Raw genomic sequence first — 14,521 nt, 5'->3', positions numbered from 1 at the left:
GAGAAGGAGGAGCCGGGAGGAGGGAACGCGGAGAGCGGTGTCACCGTTCGCGCGAGGCGGGGGCCGGTGAGAGGGCGGGGGGGCGGCGGAGGATGGCGGAGCCGCGCCGGGTGCCGTTCATTAGCCTGTCACCCGTGAGGCGCCGCGAGGCCGAGAGTCCGGCGCTGGAGCGGGAGCCGGGGGGCCGCGAGCCGGAGCCGCCGCCGGCGGGCCGCGAGGTGCCACTGACGGAGCCGCCGCCGCCGGCGCCCCGGGAGAGCGCCGCCCGCCTGGAGCCGCCCCGCGAGCCCGGCCGGCCCGAGCAGCCGCCGCAGCGGGAACCCCCCCGGCCCGAGCCGCCGCCGCCGCGCCAGGGCAGCCGGCAGGAGCCGCCGCCGCCGCAGGAGGCGCTCCCGCTCCGCCAGACGGTCCGCCTGGAGGTGGTGCTGAAGGACCCCACCGAGGAGGGCTGCGTGGAGTTCAGCTACCCGGAGCTGCTGCTCTGCAGGGAGGCGCGGGTACGGGACCTCCCCTTCCCTCCCTTCTTCCTCCTCCCCCCTTCCGCCTCCTCCACCGTAGCGTTATCGGCGGCCTCGTCCTGCCGGGGTGTTTGTCCCGGCGCTGAGACCGCGTTCGGGAGAGGGGAGGGGTTCGCTTCGTCGAGGAGAGCGCCTCGCATCCCTGCTCTCTGCCCTCTTTCTGCCTGGGTAGCGGAGCGGTGTGCCCTCTGGGACCGGGAGGCTTTTCTGGCGGAAGATGGAGCTGTCCCGTGTTGGGCTGTTGTCTTTGGGCTCTCTGCTGGTGAAGGAGTTGTTAGCCCGGCTCTGTTGCCAATCTTGCGGAGCAGTGGGGTGAGCGTCAGTCCGGGAGGTGCATTACGGAGTAGGAGTTAACCTCGTTGTAACTGGCACCTCACCCGTAACTATCAGAGCCTTCGCTCAGGAAAAGAAGTTCTTCCTCTTTTTCTCCCAATCAGAAAATACTTAGTACTTGGGCTCCTGTGTTTATCCTGCAGACAGTTTTGAGGAGCGAGCAGTATCACCAATGAGCAGGACAGAGTGCTCAGTTAGGAAAGAGCCAGTCCCGCTGGAGCCAGTCACTCTGTGAGGTGCAGGTACTGATGAAGTTACACTGTGTGGTTGTGGCTTCTCTTAATTTCTCTGTTTGATTTTAGAGAAAGTTTTTATCTTCTTGGAAAAGGCAGGGGCAGCTGCTACAGAGGCAGGTAGCTTTTGTGAAATCTAAGGGCAAACTTCAGGTACTGATACTGTCATTGGCTTTTCAAATCCAGCATAACCACCAGCACATAATAACCAGCATAAAGAGTGGTTAAAGGAGCAAAATATTTCTATTTATATTTCTAACAGTGCTTAGTGGCCTGTTTACTTCTTGCACAGTATGGAAGGGATGTAGAAGTGTGTTGTGTTCAAACACTGAATCCCTCTGTGACTTTCTGATGTAAGTTAAAAGCTCCATGTGTTCTGCCCTACAGCTGCTGTGGGCAAACAGCGCCAGCAATGACTGCTCTGGATTGTAGCAGCAGCCTGGTGCTTTGTGGAGTGCCGTCTTTCTGAGTGGTTCCCATGTGAGGATGGAAGTTGTGGTAGTGTTTCACAGTGGGCCTGCACGTAGAGGCAGACTTTGTCCCCTGATAATCCCCACTTGTAACTGCTGTTTTTTGTAGATTGTTAATGTGTTAATCACATAGGGGGGGAAAAAGTATGTTTATGCTTCTGATGAAAATTCCATGTTTTCTGGAGGAAAGTGGGGGGGGGGGGAAGGGAACACTGATGTAGAGGAGTTCTGTTACAACTAAGATCAGATAGATAGAAATAGTGATAGAATTGCTTCATAAGGAATCTCTGACAGTACAAATTGAAGATCAGTAGATTGTAATATTGTCTCTTTCTGGACTGTGAGGAACAAACAACTGATTATGTAAAACTGTGTCATAAATTGTGATCCTTTAAAAGCAATTCTGAACTGTTCAAAATCTATTGTGTAGTTGTCCTGTCAGTTTAACTTCTTGCTGATTACAAAGCAGAAACTGAAAAGGCTTCTCTATATAGCAGAGGGGACTTAGAATCTTGCCTCAGTCAGCATGCAAAGACGAGGAGCATATTGTGTCCAGGAGTAAAACAGGTATCCCACTTCCTTCATGGTTGTAGGAAACATAGGAGGAGAGCTTGCTCTGCACAAATCAGTCTCTCACTTAATCCCTGGTCACTCTCAGACCAAGAAATGTTGTAACCTCTTCAGAATCCTAAAATAGAAGCAATTATGAAAGGAAGACTGATTCTGCTTGTGGAGTAGAATAACTATGGTGATGTGTAGTAGTTAAGGCAGTGGAGAAAACTGCTTTGTTAAAACAGATCTTGAAGAAGAATCTTCTGCTCTCTGTCATTTTTCTGCTGATTCTGAGATTTGCTGTGAGTTAGTGGTAAGTAGTTAGCAGTTAATGCTGTTGTTTTAAATGGAGCTTAAGCTTTCAGAACTTAGTTTTGTTATAAAGTTAAAATGAACAGTTCATACAAACTTAGTTATGCAAACTGTTTTTGTAGGGTGAAGACTGATGGGGTTTTCTGAAGACTATTGTTTACTACTTATCCCTTATAAGTTACTCAGTTTCCTTGAAGCTATTCCCATTGAAGTTCAACATGACATAATTCAAAACATGTCTTTATCCTGTAGTGTTGCTTGGGGCTAGAGTAGCCAAGACTGGATCTCCAGAGTCTTGCTGTTCTGGAAGGGGAAAGATGTGTAAAAATTCCATCAGTGTATGGGAATAACTGGAAGCATTAATTTAATAGGTCTCTTAAGCAGTTAATAAAGAATACCAAAATTTACTTGACAGATTGAATGCTACCTTTTTTGTTGTTGTTCAATTTGAAAATTGGATTTACAGCCTGAAGGAGAAGCTGATGAAAATGTTTCTGATAAATGTGTGGTGTTCTTCTCCTTTGCTTTTTTTAATACCAGTGAAGAAAGCATCCTTTGGTGGGGTTGTTTGTACAGTTCATCTTCTGGTAGGAATAACCACATAACGTTTTTGTGTAAAACAACATAAAGTGGTTGAGCCAGAAGTCCACATTGGCTAGTGTCAGGCAGGCTGTAAATGTGCTGAAGTAGTAATGTCTTGAAGTTAATGTGAAGTTTGAAAGACCTGACTGCCTGAGCCCTTACGTACTGTCAAACTGAAGTTTGCTAATAACTACTTAAAGCATATAACAAAGTAGTCCAGCTACACCTTTGATGGTTTGGTGAAGAGATGAGAATTAACTAATTTTCCTTGACCTGTGTTGGAGTTTGGCAATAGAGGCTGAACCTTCCCACCCACATTCTGTTACATGATGTTGCTGTGACAGAGGGCAGCAGATGGGCAGTCGGACAAAATGGTGTCTGACATGGAAATGCATATGAAGCAAAGGTGTATCATTGAATTCCTCCACGTGGGAAAATGGCACCTTTTGACATTCATGAATGCTTATTGAACATTCCAAACAGTGGATGTGAGCACAGTGAGATGGTGGGACGTGTGTTTCAGTAGTGGTGAAGATGGCATTGCTGGTGGAAATGCATCACTATTGAAGAAAAATACTGTGTTGTCTCTGGGAATTTCTCCTATCAGTGTTTGTGTGCTCTTTGTATCTGTTGTATTTCTCCTGGAAATAAATGGCAGGCATTACTTTTGGAGTGATCTATATAGAGTGGGTTTTCCCTGCTAAAAGGAGAAAGTGTTTTATGAATTGAGCAGTATATATATTAATATGTAGCATGCAGGAAAGGCATATGTAACTTAGTAGATGCTTCAGGGTTAGCCATAACCCTCTTCTTGTAAGTACTCAATTTCTCTTACTGTGGGGGGGCAATCTTGCTTTTCAGAGCATTGCATGTTGCTTTTTGTTCCATCGTTGGCTGTTGTAGAACTTGATTTATTCATTGAGTGGTTCATGTGAAGTAAAGTTAGAGAAGCATCTGTGAAGGCCTAACTGTTCTGCCATGTTTTAGAACTGTTACCACTCCCACCCCTTTTGCTGTATTTTATGTAGAAAATTAACAAATGCAGTCATAGGTTTTCTTTTCTGGGAAAAAGAAAAAAAGAACACCTTTTCATGCTCTTATTATTCATTGACTTCTTGTCAGTGGAAACTCAGAAGTGGATGCTTCCTGCTTATTTATACAGCTGGAATATTAAATCATGTTATTCTAGCTGCTGTAGTGACAATACTGTAGTATTTGTGCTGTGAATTCTGAAGTTATCCAAACAAGAATATAGCAGTAAGGAAGTTCGGGGTGGTAAGGGTAAGCTACTTGTTACAGTGTGACTTAGCAATTGAAAAATTACGTAGCATTCTTGCTGGTTAGCATACTGGGTACATCTTGTGTGTGGTACCTGAGGATCACAGCACCAGTAGGGTAGGCACCAGTGTAAGTTATGTTTGGAGTTCTTTCTCTTTGGATCTCTAGTTCAGCCAGCGTTCTCTTCTGCTTATGCTTTTGGTTGAGGTTGCAGTGGAATACTTAGGGAAACGTAAAGCTGAACCTTTAGTTTTGCATTTGTCTCTTCACTAGGAGGAGACAAGTAGATGATAACTGAATGGCTTACACTCTTTTGTAGAGCATGAAGTAAGCATTTGGACCCTCTTAGGGATTCCCACTACTTGGTCGTTAGAATATACTTTATTCACTTTTAATAGGTTTTTACTAGACATATCTTATGTTTCTCTTGTAATTGAATGAATACTTCTGCCTTTTTCAGAAGAAATCTGTTCACTCAGAAGATCCTTTCAACGATGAACAACGTGAGCGGCACGAAGTGGAAGCACTAGCCAAGAAGTTCGAGGCAAAATATGTGAGTTTCTGTGCCTTTGTTAGCATGTGCAAGTGTTTAGTTGTGACGGTGTGGCATTAACACCAGGTTTTGGTTGCTCAGTAGAGATGTTGGTGTAATGTCAAATGACTTCTGTATATGTCAGAGCTGGCCATCTCATTTATATTTCATCTAAGTAGCTTGAAGCTGCTACGAGATTATTAGACAAGTCTGCTAAATAGATTTCTCCATAGGATAGTATTGCCTGTGAAGCTATTCTTGGGAAAGCTTCCTATGTAAGGGCAACTGAGTAATAAATGCAGGTCGATATTAGTGATAAATACTGTTGTGCACTACTGAGCAGCTCTTCTCTTAAGGCTGTGTACTGACAAATCTTGATGAATTTCTGACTCGTTTGGAATGCTTCCATAGGAAGCTATTATTTAGTAAGTCATCACTTGATGAGTTTATCTTGTAGCTGCCAGATGCCTAAAGTTAACTCTGCTGACTCCTGAAAATGTATCATGAATGACTTGAACAACTCTAGGTGATAATATAAAGAGGCTTTCACTAATAAATGAAGGTAGAAATCAGAAAGTGTTGTCTAAAACCACACCCAAGCAAGCCTTTAAGAATTCATATGGGTAGGGTTGGGTGATTAATTCTGAGCTGGCAATCAGAACCTCATCATCGTGCTTCGACATGTTGATATTCTGAATTACTAATAGAGAAGGGAAACAAGAACAGTGCTTTGTATCTTTTGCTATTAATATGCATATTGAAATGTTACTTGTTTGATTTGGTTTTTTTTTTTCCTGGCGAAGGCTGACTTCTAGGAGTATCTGGTCTAAATATTCAGTAGAAGCAATTAGTATTTCAGAGCATGTTAGATGTGATACATCACAAAAGAAATCCTTAAACTGAAAAGAATCATTTTCTTTTTTTTGAAGGGATTGACAGAAACTCAATATAGCCAGTGTACTGAGAAGGCAGTTCCATAATAGTGTTTAGTTTTCATTTGAATGATAAATTACTTTTTGAACTTCAGAGAGAAATATTTCAATTGTACTTTCTAGAAACTCATTTCCATAAAACAAGTTAAGGATTTTAATAATGTTCTAAAACAAGCAGCTTAATTGTAGGAAATGAAAGTCAGTGGAGAGCATGTAAAGCAATATATGTAGGAGTGGTGGAAGCAATCTAGTACACATGCAGCGTAGTATGCATGCATATACACTCATTCATCAAAGCTAAACGTGTACATTTATGGACAAAGTTTATTATTAAAAATATGAAAACTTAATTCCAGTGCTCAGTAGCATAAGTAAGAGGCAAATAGATATTTGTAACCATTAGAAAAGCAGTAAATAACGAACTACTGTTTTACCAGGGTATGAATTCATGCTTGCATTTGACTGTGCTTCTAAGGTCCTGCCTTTCTTTATTCTGTCATACCTTATGCCCCCCACTGCCACAAAATTCTCAGAAGGCAAATGTCTTCTAGGAACAATTTATTAGAGTAGGACGACTAAGGATGGAGGGTGCAGAGAGATTGATAGTTCTTGTGTTAGATAGTTGCAGTCTTTTCTCTCTTCCAATACAAGAGCCATCAGTCTCTACTTACACTTCATGGTAGGAAGAATTGCATGTCTGTATGCTGACCCAGTGCAATTGCTCCTGTTCTGACAATATCCAGCCAGCTTCTGAATCTTGAGGTGAGACATTTACTCCCTAGCTTAAACTAGGATAGATATCCACTGATGTAGATGCTGATTCTCTTTATCTAATACTTCAGTGTAGAAGTAATCATTGGTTGTATGAGAATGAAGGTTTTTCTCACATTTGCAGGAAGGATTATTTCTTTTTTAAACTGATAATGATTTACCCATTTAAAATTGAGTCAGGTGTCTTCTTTACACAGCATTGATAGTGTAGTAGTGGGGAAAAAAAAGTGATTTGTGGAAAGCACTCTTCCTTAAAGACCTTTTTTTACTTTTTTTTCATGTAAGTGTCTGTACTTATAATTGGTACAGTTTTGGATACATCTTGTTGATACCAACATAAACTCTTTTAATAAACTTTTCTAAGTCTGGGAGTGTAAAGTTAATGCACTGTTTGTTTACTTGATTGTTTAGAACTTTATTGTGATGGCTGTGAGTTTTAATGTGCCAGCATAGAAATCTCTTCCAAATAGTTGCAATTTTCAGTCCTGCTTTCTTATTCTTTAGTAAAATTAAACATTATATGCTATATGCTGTGAAAACATTATATTAATCTCAGGCAATATTATATAAAATGTTAAAAATAATAATCCTGAAATAAGATCAGTAGTGGTCAGTTGTAACAGTTCTCTGACCCTATAGGAACCTCATGCTTGAAAGTGTAACAGAGCAAGTGTGTGCTGATGTTGCCTGAGCGTGCCTTTCGATCAGTTTGTGGCTTCATTTCTTCCCAAGCCGAGGGCTGTGTGTTTAGCCACCATTCATGTAGTTTTCTGCCGTAAATCTGCCAGGCCATCTTCTGAGCTTACTGATATTTAACATTGTATTCCACAGCACTGAGTGGCGTGGTGATTGCTATGTGAAAACATTCTGTGTAAAATTGTTGGCTAATAAGTTCGTGTGGTGCTCCTTAATTCATGTATTGTGAGAAGGAGTGAATGGCTTCCTGTTCTTCTCCATGCTGCGTGTGATTCTGATGCTATCAGCTAGTCTGTCATTTCATTCTCCAGCTGAACTCTGATACTGTACAGTAGCAGCTTTTTACCTTTAAAATCTTTGTTGGCTCACTGTTCCCTTTTTTTGTTCCAGTTTCTTTTTTTAAATGAAAGAACATTAGCAGTAGGATGCCCTGATTTATCGGTGATATAATCATGACTTCTGGTTTTGTTCTTTTTTTTTTTCCTAAGTCCTATTTCTTTCCTTTTTTGACCACTGCTGATTGTCGGGCAAATGTCATAGAACTCCATGTAATGACTCCAGCACTTCCTGAGCAGCATAACAAATTGGGAGCACGCTGTATTTGTTGTTAGGGTTATACTTCCTTTGTGCGGATTACCTTCCTTTTATTATCATAGAATTCAATTTACTATTCAAGTACTGAGAACCGAGTGGTCACAGTGCTCCTTCAGCTGCCTCTCATATTTACTACACTGAGTAATTTCTGTCATCTATCTCTTCCTCCCCGCCCCCCAGCTGTTAGCCTTCTTTGTTGCTTCTGCAGATGGATACATGTTCCTTGGTGACCCATTCGTTCCTACCCTTCGGATACTGGCCTTAAACCAGTCATTAATTTGAGTGGACCTTCTCTCTCATCCAGTGATAGTTTGCTGTCTTTAAGCACCTTGGGGTCTTTTTTTCGAATTTTGAGGTTCTGTTTCCTTCCAGCAAAATTATTTTCTGCGCTGGAATGTGTATTCTTGTATCTCCTGGTTTTGTTTTTTAACTTTTATTAATGTGCCCAATACAGAGATGAAATTGACTCATTTCTGAAGAGTCTTCCAGGGGCATTGTATTTGCTACTTTCTGTGGTGTGAAGGTTCTTTAAACTTCGTGTTATGCTCTATCGTTGAATTAATATTTGAGCTTCTGAACAATTGCATGAGTGCTATTTGTAGCTTCAGGAATCCTCAGTTTGCTCTGGTGTCATGGCTGCTTATGCTTTGGGACTGAAAGGTTGGAGAAGCTTGTTGAGAAGAGAGGTGGAATAACACCAGTAGTAAAACTTCCCTTAATTATTGTGTGGTAAGCATTTATGCAGAAGATTGCTTCAGTTTTGTCTGGAACATCGATAGAGATGAGCCTGTAGACTTTTAACACACTTCCTTACACATAGCTTGGTAGAGTCAGCCTGAAGGAAATTCTCTGACTCCAGGTATGGTGGTTCAGATACTATCATATCTGCTTCTATCTCAAGACAACTTACTGTTTTAATCCTACCTTTACTCACTCTGCTCTTAGAAGACTTTCATTTATTAGGCTTGTCCCATATCTGTGCTGAATGTCTATGAATAACATGCAGTAAAAATGCATTGGGAAATCTCTGTTAAATGCTTGTATGTACTGAAGTAGGCATTACTGCAAAAAGACTTGTAACCCATGAACAAGGATGTGCCCCTCTGTGTTCTTAATTATCTGGAGTTAAGAGAAATAATACAGAGGTGGATTGCGCTATACTGTATTAATGGGATTGTAGAGGCAAAATGCCATAGTGTTCATTAACTTATAGTTGCTACAGAATCATGAGAATTACAAACTTGCGTGAAATGCACTGGAATTTAAAAAAGAACACTTAAATTTTACCTCTGCTTTTCAAATGTTTTCTTCTTTCATCCAATATTTCTTTTTTAAAACAAAAAGCTACTGCATGTCTGCGTATTCCCAAAGCATCAGATGAGTAACTTGGCTATAGGGGATGACAGAACGGATAAAAAAAGGTTGGGGGTACTATTAGATTGGAAACCTGAACTAGAAATAGAACTCACCTTTGTGGTTTTTTTTCTTGTACAATTGTGTTTATTGGTTTAGTTATACCTGTTTGTTTGCCAGGAGTATACACTTTGGTCATAGTTGACAAATATTCATGGAAGAGCCTGATACTGTTTTAGTAAAGATGGTGCCCTTAGGCACTTAGCTTTAATAATTTTATATTGACAATTTCCACAGTATGCAGGAGTCAGAAAACTAGGCCTCACATCTTAGGCACTGCTTGTTTGGAAAGCCTTAAGTTCAGTTATCCTGCTGCTGGTTTGAGCTCCATGTGACTTTTTACTGAACAGTTACACTTTCATGTTGGAAGAGTACTTACAGGTTAAACTGAAGTTTACTTTCTCTTGAAGGTAAGTGAATGCACAATCTACAATGTAGCTCATGGCTTTAAGGTAACTCAAGTAACCATCTCATGTCTGGTCCTATCAACTGCAGTGACAGCTCTTGTATTTCAAGGTATTTCGTCTTACTGTGTTTTTCTTCAGTTATGTTAAATAAATGCTGTAACTTTTTGGAAACTCATACACTCCATATCTGCAAGCACCAGATATTTTTCTCTTCTGGCTTAGGCTTCACACTCCTGTAGAAAGGCAGTCTGTCTCGTGTGGGAAAACTTGTTAGCAAATGCAAGGCTGTTTGTGTTCTCCTTTGTAATGGCCCTGTAGCGTACTGAAAGACTTAACGCTACCTAAATTATGTCAGTTCTATCACTAACAGAATTTTAAAACCAGAGCGATGAAACACGTCTCAGCAGAAAATGTTAGGAATACTTCAGTCACCCAGAAACCAGGTGGCTAATGAATAACTTTCAGAAATGATTCTGATAAGGCATTTACACAGCATTTCAGCATGCTTGCAGGAACTCATTCCTATGTGAAAGTTATGCCTTTTGGTTTTTATTTACGTAGACAGTCTTCAAAGACACATCAGAGTAAAACTCTGCTGATTCCCTGAATGACTATCACACCAGTGTTCTACGTTTTGTAGACTTTTGTTTGCTTTCTTCCCAACTGATATAACTTTTCTTTTCTTTTCCAGAGTGGAAAGCCCCACAAACATCGGAAGGATCGCCTGCAGGATCTCATTGATATAGGTTACGGCTATGATGAAACAGACCCTTTCATTGATAATTCTGAAGCAGTAAGTAAGCCTTATTAATACAGCAACAAGAAATAAAGTGGCCTTTTTTTCTTTTCTTTATAAAAGGAAAAGAAGGGTAGTGGCAAATGCTTTGTGCTCGAGTGTAACTAGTGTGAATCCAAATGGTAAGTTACTGTGGGCATCCAATAAATGGATGGTTTGTAGGCTGAGATCATTTTGTATTGCAAGAGCTAAGAAAGCTGCTACTGTATCACATATTCCAGTTGTAGAAATTGATTTTATTTACAGTGGTCTGAAATTACACTGGGCTTTGTTTAGTTTCTTGTACTAGCTGTCTGGATTATGAATTGATTACTGGTGGTAGGTTTCCTGTATAAATTCAAATACTAGTCTTTTCTCCAGAACCCACAGGGACACTGAACGTCTGAAAATTTTGAGATAAAATAGGTTTGAGATAAAATCAAGGTTTTACAGATTATTTTATGAGTACTTTTCAGGAATCTTCTCAGATGATGTAAGACAAAAATGCATTAATTGGATGCAGGCAGTATCTATTTGGAGGATTATAAGAAGGCACTTGAAAATATCTTAAAGGTTATATAGAAAATCGTGAAGGAAAGAGCTTGGAAGAAAGAGTAGATGATAAAAGCTTTGGGAACATCCTGTAGTTCTCCTCTATTAGATGCCAGAAAGGAGTAGATATTCATTCTTCATTTTTACTTGACTAAACAGTACAAAACCACTAACAAGCACCACCTGACATGTTAGCCAGCCTTTGGTCTCCTCTGGTGAGTGGCACAGGACCAAGCAGCCTTGATGAAGAGGGGGGAGCTAAAAGTTTGAGTCTTGAAAGGTGAGAGGAAAGGAAATGTGAAAGAAAAAGACACCATGAAAATGAAGTGTATTGTTTAGCATTTATTATGCTGAGCTAATGTGGTAAGAGTCCTGGAAGTTCTAAAACCATTTTGAGAACTGTGAACACTGAGCTGTGAGGTTTCTAGTGTACAGCAGTTGCTCTGAATACTGCTGAGAACAGTGTGGGTACACAGAAGGTATGCTGAAGAACTGGTACCTTCTTGAGCAAGAGAAGTCCAGCCATTTACCACAATGGGTAGCAGGCTGAGCTCATCTCAGTGGATTGTTTTGGTGAAGGCAGTCTGAAGGTGCATGAGCAAGTTGTGTGGAAAGTAAGTTTGCTGTAGATGCTTGCCATAACCTCTATTAATTTGTCATCTCTTTTCTTGGCCCAGATTAATATTGACAATGTCAACTAACATTTTAACTATCTTATATCCCTTGGCTTTTGATTGTGCAGCTGGGACCATACTGGGGCCTAAGATGGTGTCATTTGCAAAGGTCAAATTCTGATCTTCAGCTCAGTAAGAACAGATGTTTCATTCTTGCTGAGAAAGCAGTTTAGTCTGTGTAGGCTTATCTGGGTACTCACTGTTGCTGAAGACAATCACCCTCACTTCTGAAATCTTGTGATAACAATGCCCAAGTTATATTTTGATTTTTTTTTCCCAAGATTTATTTCATTCTATCATAGATCTTATTTATGCATTGAGTACTCGTAGTACAGATCCCTGTCAAAGCTGAATATGAGTTCTTGAGATTTGAACACTACTATTTCTCACACTTTGCTTCCTTCAAGTGCAGTTCTTGTTACCAGTAACACATCATTAGCTTTGCAGAACCATTTGCTTCAGATATCTCCTGCAAGAACATAGAAAAGGTAGTTGTCCAAGCACCAGAGGGTTATATTGTGTGTAAGCTACTGGGGGAGAATGGTATATTATCTGAAGGCTGCTCTCCTGAACAAATCATTATGCCTTGTCTTCATAATGAATTCATAGTGCAGACTAGTGAAATGCCATCTCTGTGTGCCAGCTGCAGTCTTAAGTCCCTTTGCTGAGCTTAAGGGCTCTGTAGTGTGGCATTTTAGTTCAGCGAAACCTCTTGTTCATTCTGTCAGATGCAGATGGGAATTGTTTAGAAGGGAAGCCTAGATGTTGAGTTTGTTCATCTTCTCTGGACAGTTATTAAATCGCTGAGAAACAACAGAACTAGGTCCAGCCTAGACACTTCCTTTTGAAATACATGCTTTCTTAAAAATAAAAAGCTATAATGTCCAGGGTACAGATGCTTGGAGGCAAGTATGAGCACCTCTTCAATTGTTCCAGGATTGGAGTCCTTTTATCTCCTGTATCCCAGGCAGGATAAGCTTCCTTAGAATGCTAGTCCTTGTCATAGGAGTGAAAGAAATGCTGAACTCTTTGGCAATGAAACAGATTTATTCTGTACCTTTAGGGAGTTCTTCCTCTTAAAAACAAATGTTGAGAGAATGCTATCAAATGCTATTGAAAAAATCAAACCAGTAAAACTAAACCTGTTTTTTTAGTAGGCACTCTGAGTTAATGAGTCCTGCTTTCTTTGGATCTGTTTGCAAATTAAGCAGTTTTCTACATGCAATGAAGAGGCGTATATAACATGTGGCACGTGTAACTGCATTGGGTTTCTTCAGGAATCAGATTGGTCATTTTTTCCTTGAGAGGGGAGGAAACAGGGTCAATCTCAGAGACTCTGCTAATGACATGGTTGTCAAGTAACAGACTTCAATAGAGCTGGAGTACAAACAGCTATAGGGCATGTGTTTATAGAGGAAGATTCTTGGAAAGCACTGATTAAAGTGGACTTCCTGTAAGCAAAGAGGTTTTACCAGTCGCACTCCTTAAAGGGCAATGGTATTTGCTCTGATAGAGTAGGTTGGGCTCAGGGCTGTTTGGCATTAGTGCCCCATCTTCAGCCAAAAAGAAAATTGCCTGAGATTCCTACTGATCTTACAAACCTACTTTCATTGTTCTCTCTGGAAAGAATCAATTCTTGCCTATTGAGTATCACAGAATTGTAGGGGCTGGAGGGCACCTCCAGAGATCGAGTCCAGCTCCCCTGCAAAGCAGGTCCTCTACAGCGCTCTGCACAGGTAGGTGTCCAGGGGATCTTGAATATCTCCAGAGAACAAGAATCCACAACTCCCCCCCCGGGCAGCCTGTTCCAGTGCTCCATCACCCTTACTGTGAAGAATTCTTTGCATATTGGTGCAGAACTTTCTGTGATCAAGTTTCCCCTTGTCCTGTTCCTACAGACCACTCAAAAGAGGTTGGCTGTGTCTCTTTGATTCCCTCACTTAAGATATTTATAAGCATGAATCAAATCCCCTCTGAGTTGTCTTTTCTCAAGGCTGAACAGATCCAGTTTGCTCAGACTTTCATAAGAGAGATGTTCCACTCCCTTAATCATCTTTGTGGCCCTCCACTGGACTTTCTCCAGGAAGTCCAGAACTGGATACAGTACTTTAGGTGAGGCCTGACCAGGGCAGAGCAGAGGGGGAGGATCACCTCCTTGCCACCAGGGCACACTGCTGGCTCACTGCCAACCTGTCATCCACCAGGACCCCCAGGTCCTCCACAGAGTTCCTCTCAGCAGGTCATGTCCCACCCTGCACTGATACTTGCTGTTACTCTTCCCAGGTGCAAGACTCTATGCTTGCTCTTGTTAAACCTCATTTGGTTTAACAAAATATTTCCCTAAGTGACAGTAATACTTACACCACATCTTCCTTCAGTCTCGTCTCCTCTTACAGAATAAGAACATAGTTACATATTGCTGTATGCTTTGGATGTATCCTGGTGTTTGATTATTTTTTTTTTGTCTTCACCCTTGCTGTCCTCCTCCTTGGATGATTTTGTTAGTTTCTAAGGCCCACTTTGGAGATTTGGCTTTCTCTTCATAATTCAACTGAGACAAGTGGGAAATCCGTGCTTCAGGGGATATTTCTGGATTGAGCGTTTTGATTGTAGTAAGTGGATGCTGAAGTTTTCATTCTAGATAAAATTTACATTAAGGCAATCTTCATTTTTTTTCTAGCTGCTCTATATCAATTTGTTCCAACCTTTAGCAGTTGACTTCTGCAGTAGTAATGCAGTATTTATAACCTGCAAGGAAAGCTGTTCCTCCTCAGTCTTTCCACTGCTTCAAAGTCTAAAATGAGTATTGCTGTAGTGCAAATTACCAGACTAATTACTTGTGGAGTGGTGCTCCTGTACGCTTTTGCTTTCCCTCAGTTCTTCCTGCATGCACTTGC

The 14,521-nt window shown here is 41.2% G+C and overlaps 1 protein-coding gene across 1 annotated transcript in view; it reads left to right on the top strand.

Annotated features, from left to right (window-relative positions):
• The first annotated feature begins 77 nt into the window (after positions 1–77).
• The window catches only part of UBN2 (ubinuclein 2), a 57,465-nt gene continuing 43,021 nt past the window's right edge, over positions 78–14,521 (top strand). Inside the window, exons 1-3 of the mRNA XM_052668377.1 lie at positions 78–497; positions 4,739–4,831; positions 10,315–10,416. Of these exons, the coding sequence (XP_052524337.1) occupies positions 93–497; positions 4,739–4,831; positions 10,315–10,416 (600 nt within the window). The 5' untranslated portion in view covers positions 78–92. The remainder of the gene's footprint in view (positions 498–4,738; positions 4,832–10,314; positions 10,417–14,521) is intronic.

This window comes from Tympanuchus pallidicinctus, unplaced genomic scaffold (assembly GCF_026119805.1).
Source record: "Tympanuchus pallidicinctus isolate F22 unplaced genomic scaffold, pur_lepc_1.0 scaffold8, whole genome shotgun sequence".
Taxonomy (NCBI): domain Eukaryota; kingdom Metazoa; phylum Chordata; class Aves; order Galliformes; family Phasianidae; genus Tympanuchus; species Tympanuchus pallidicinctus.
Note: the sequence above shows the minus strand (reverse complement) of the source record. Positions and strands in the feature narration are given on the sequence as shown.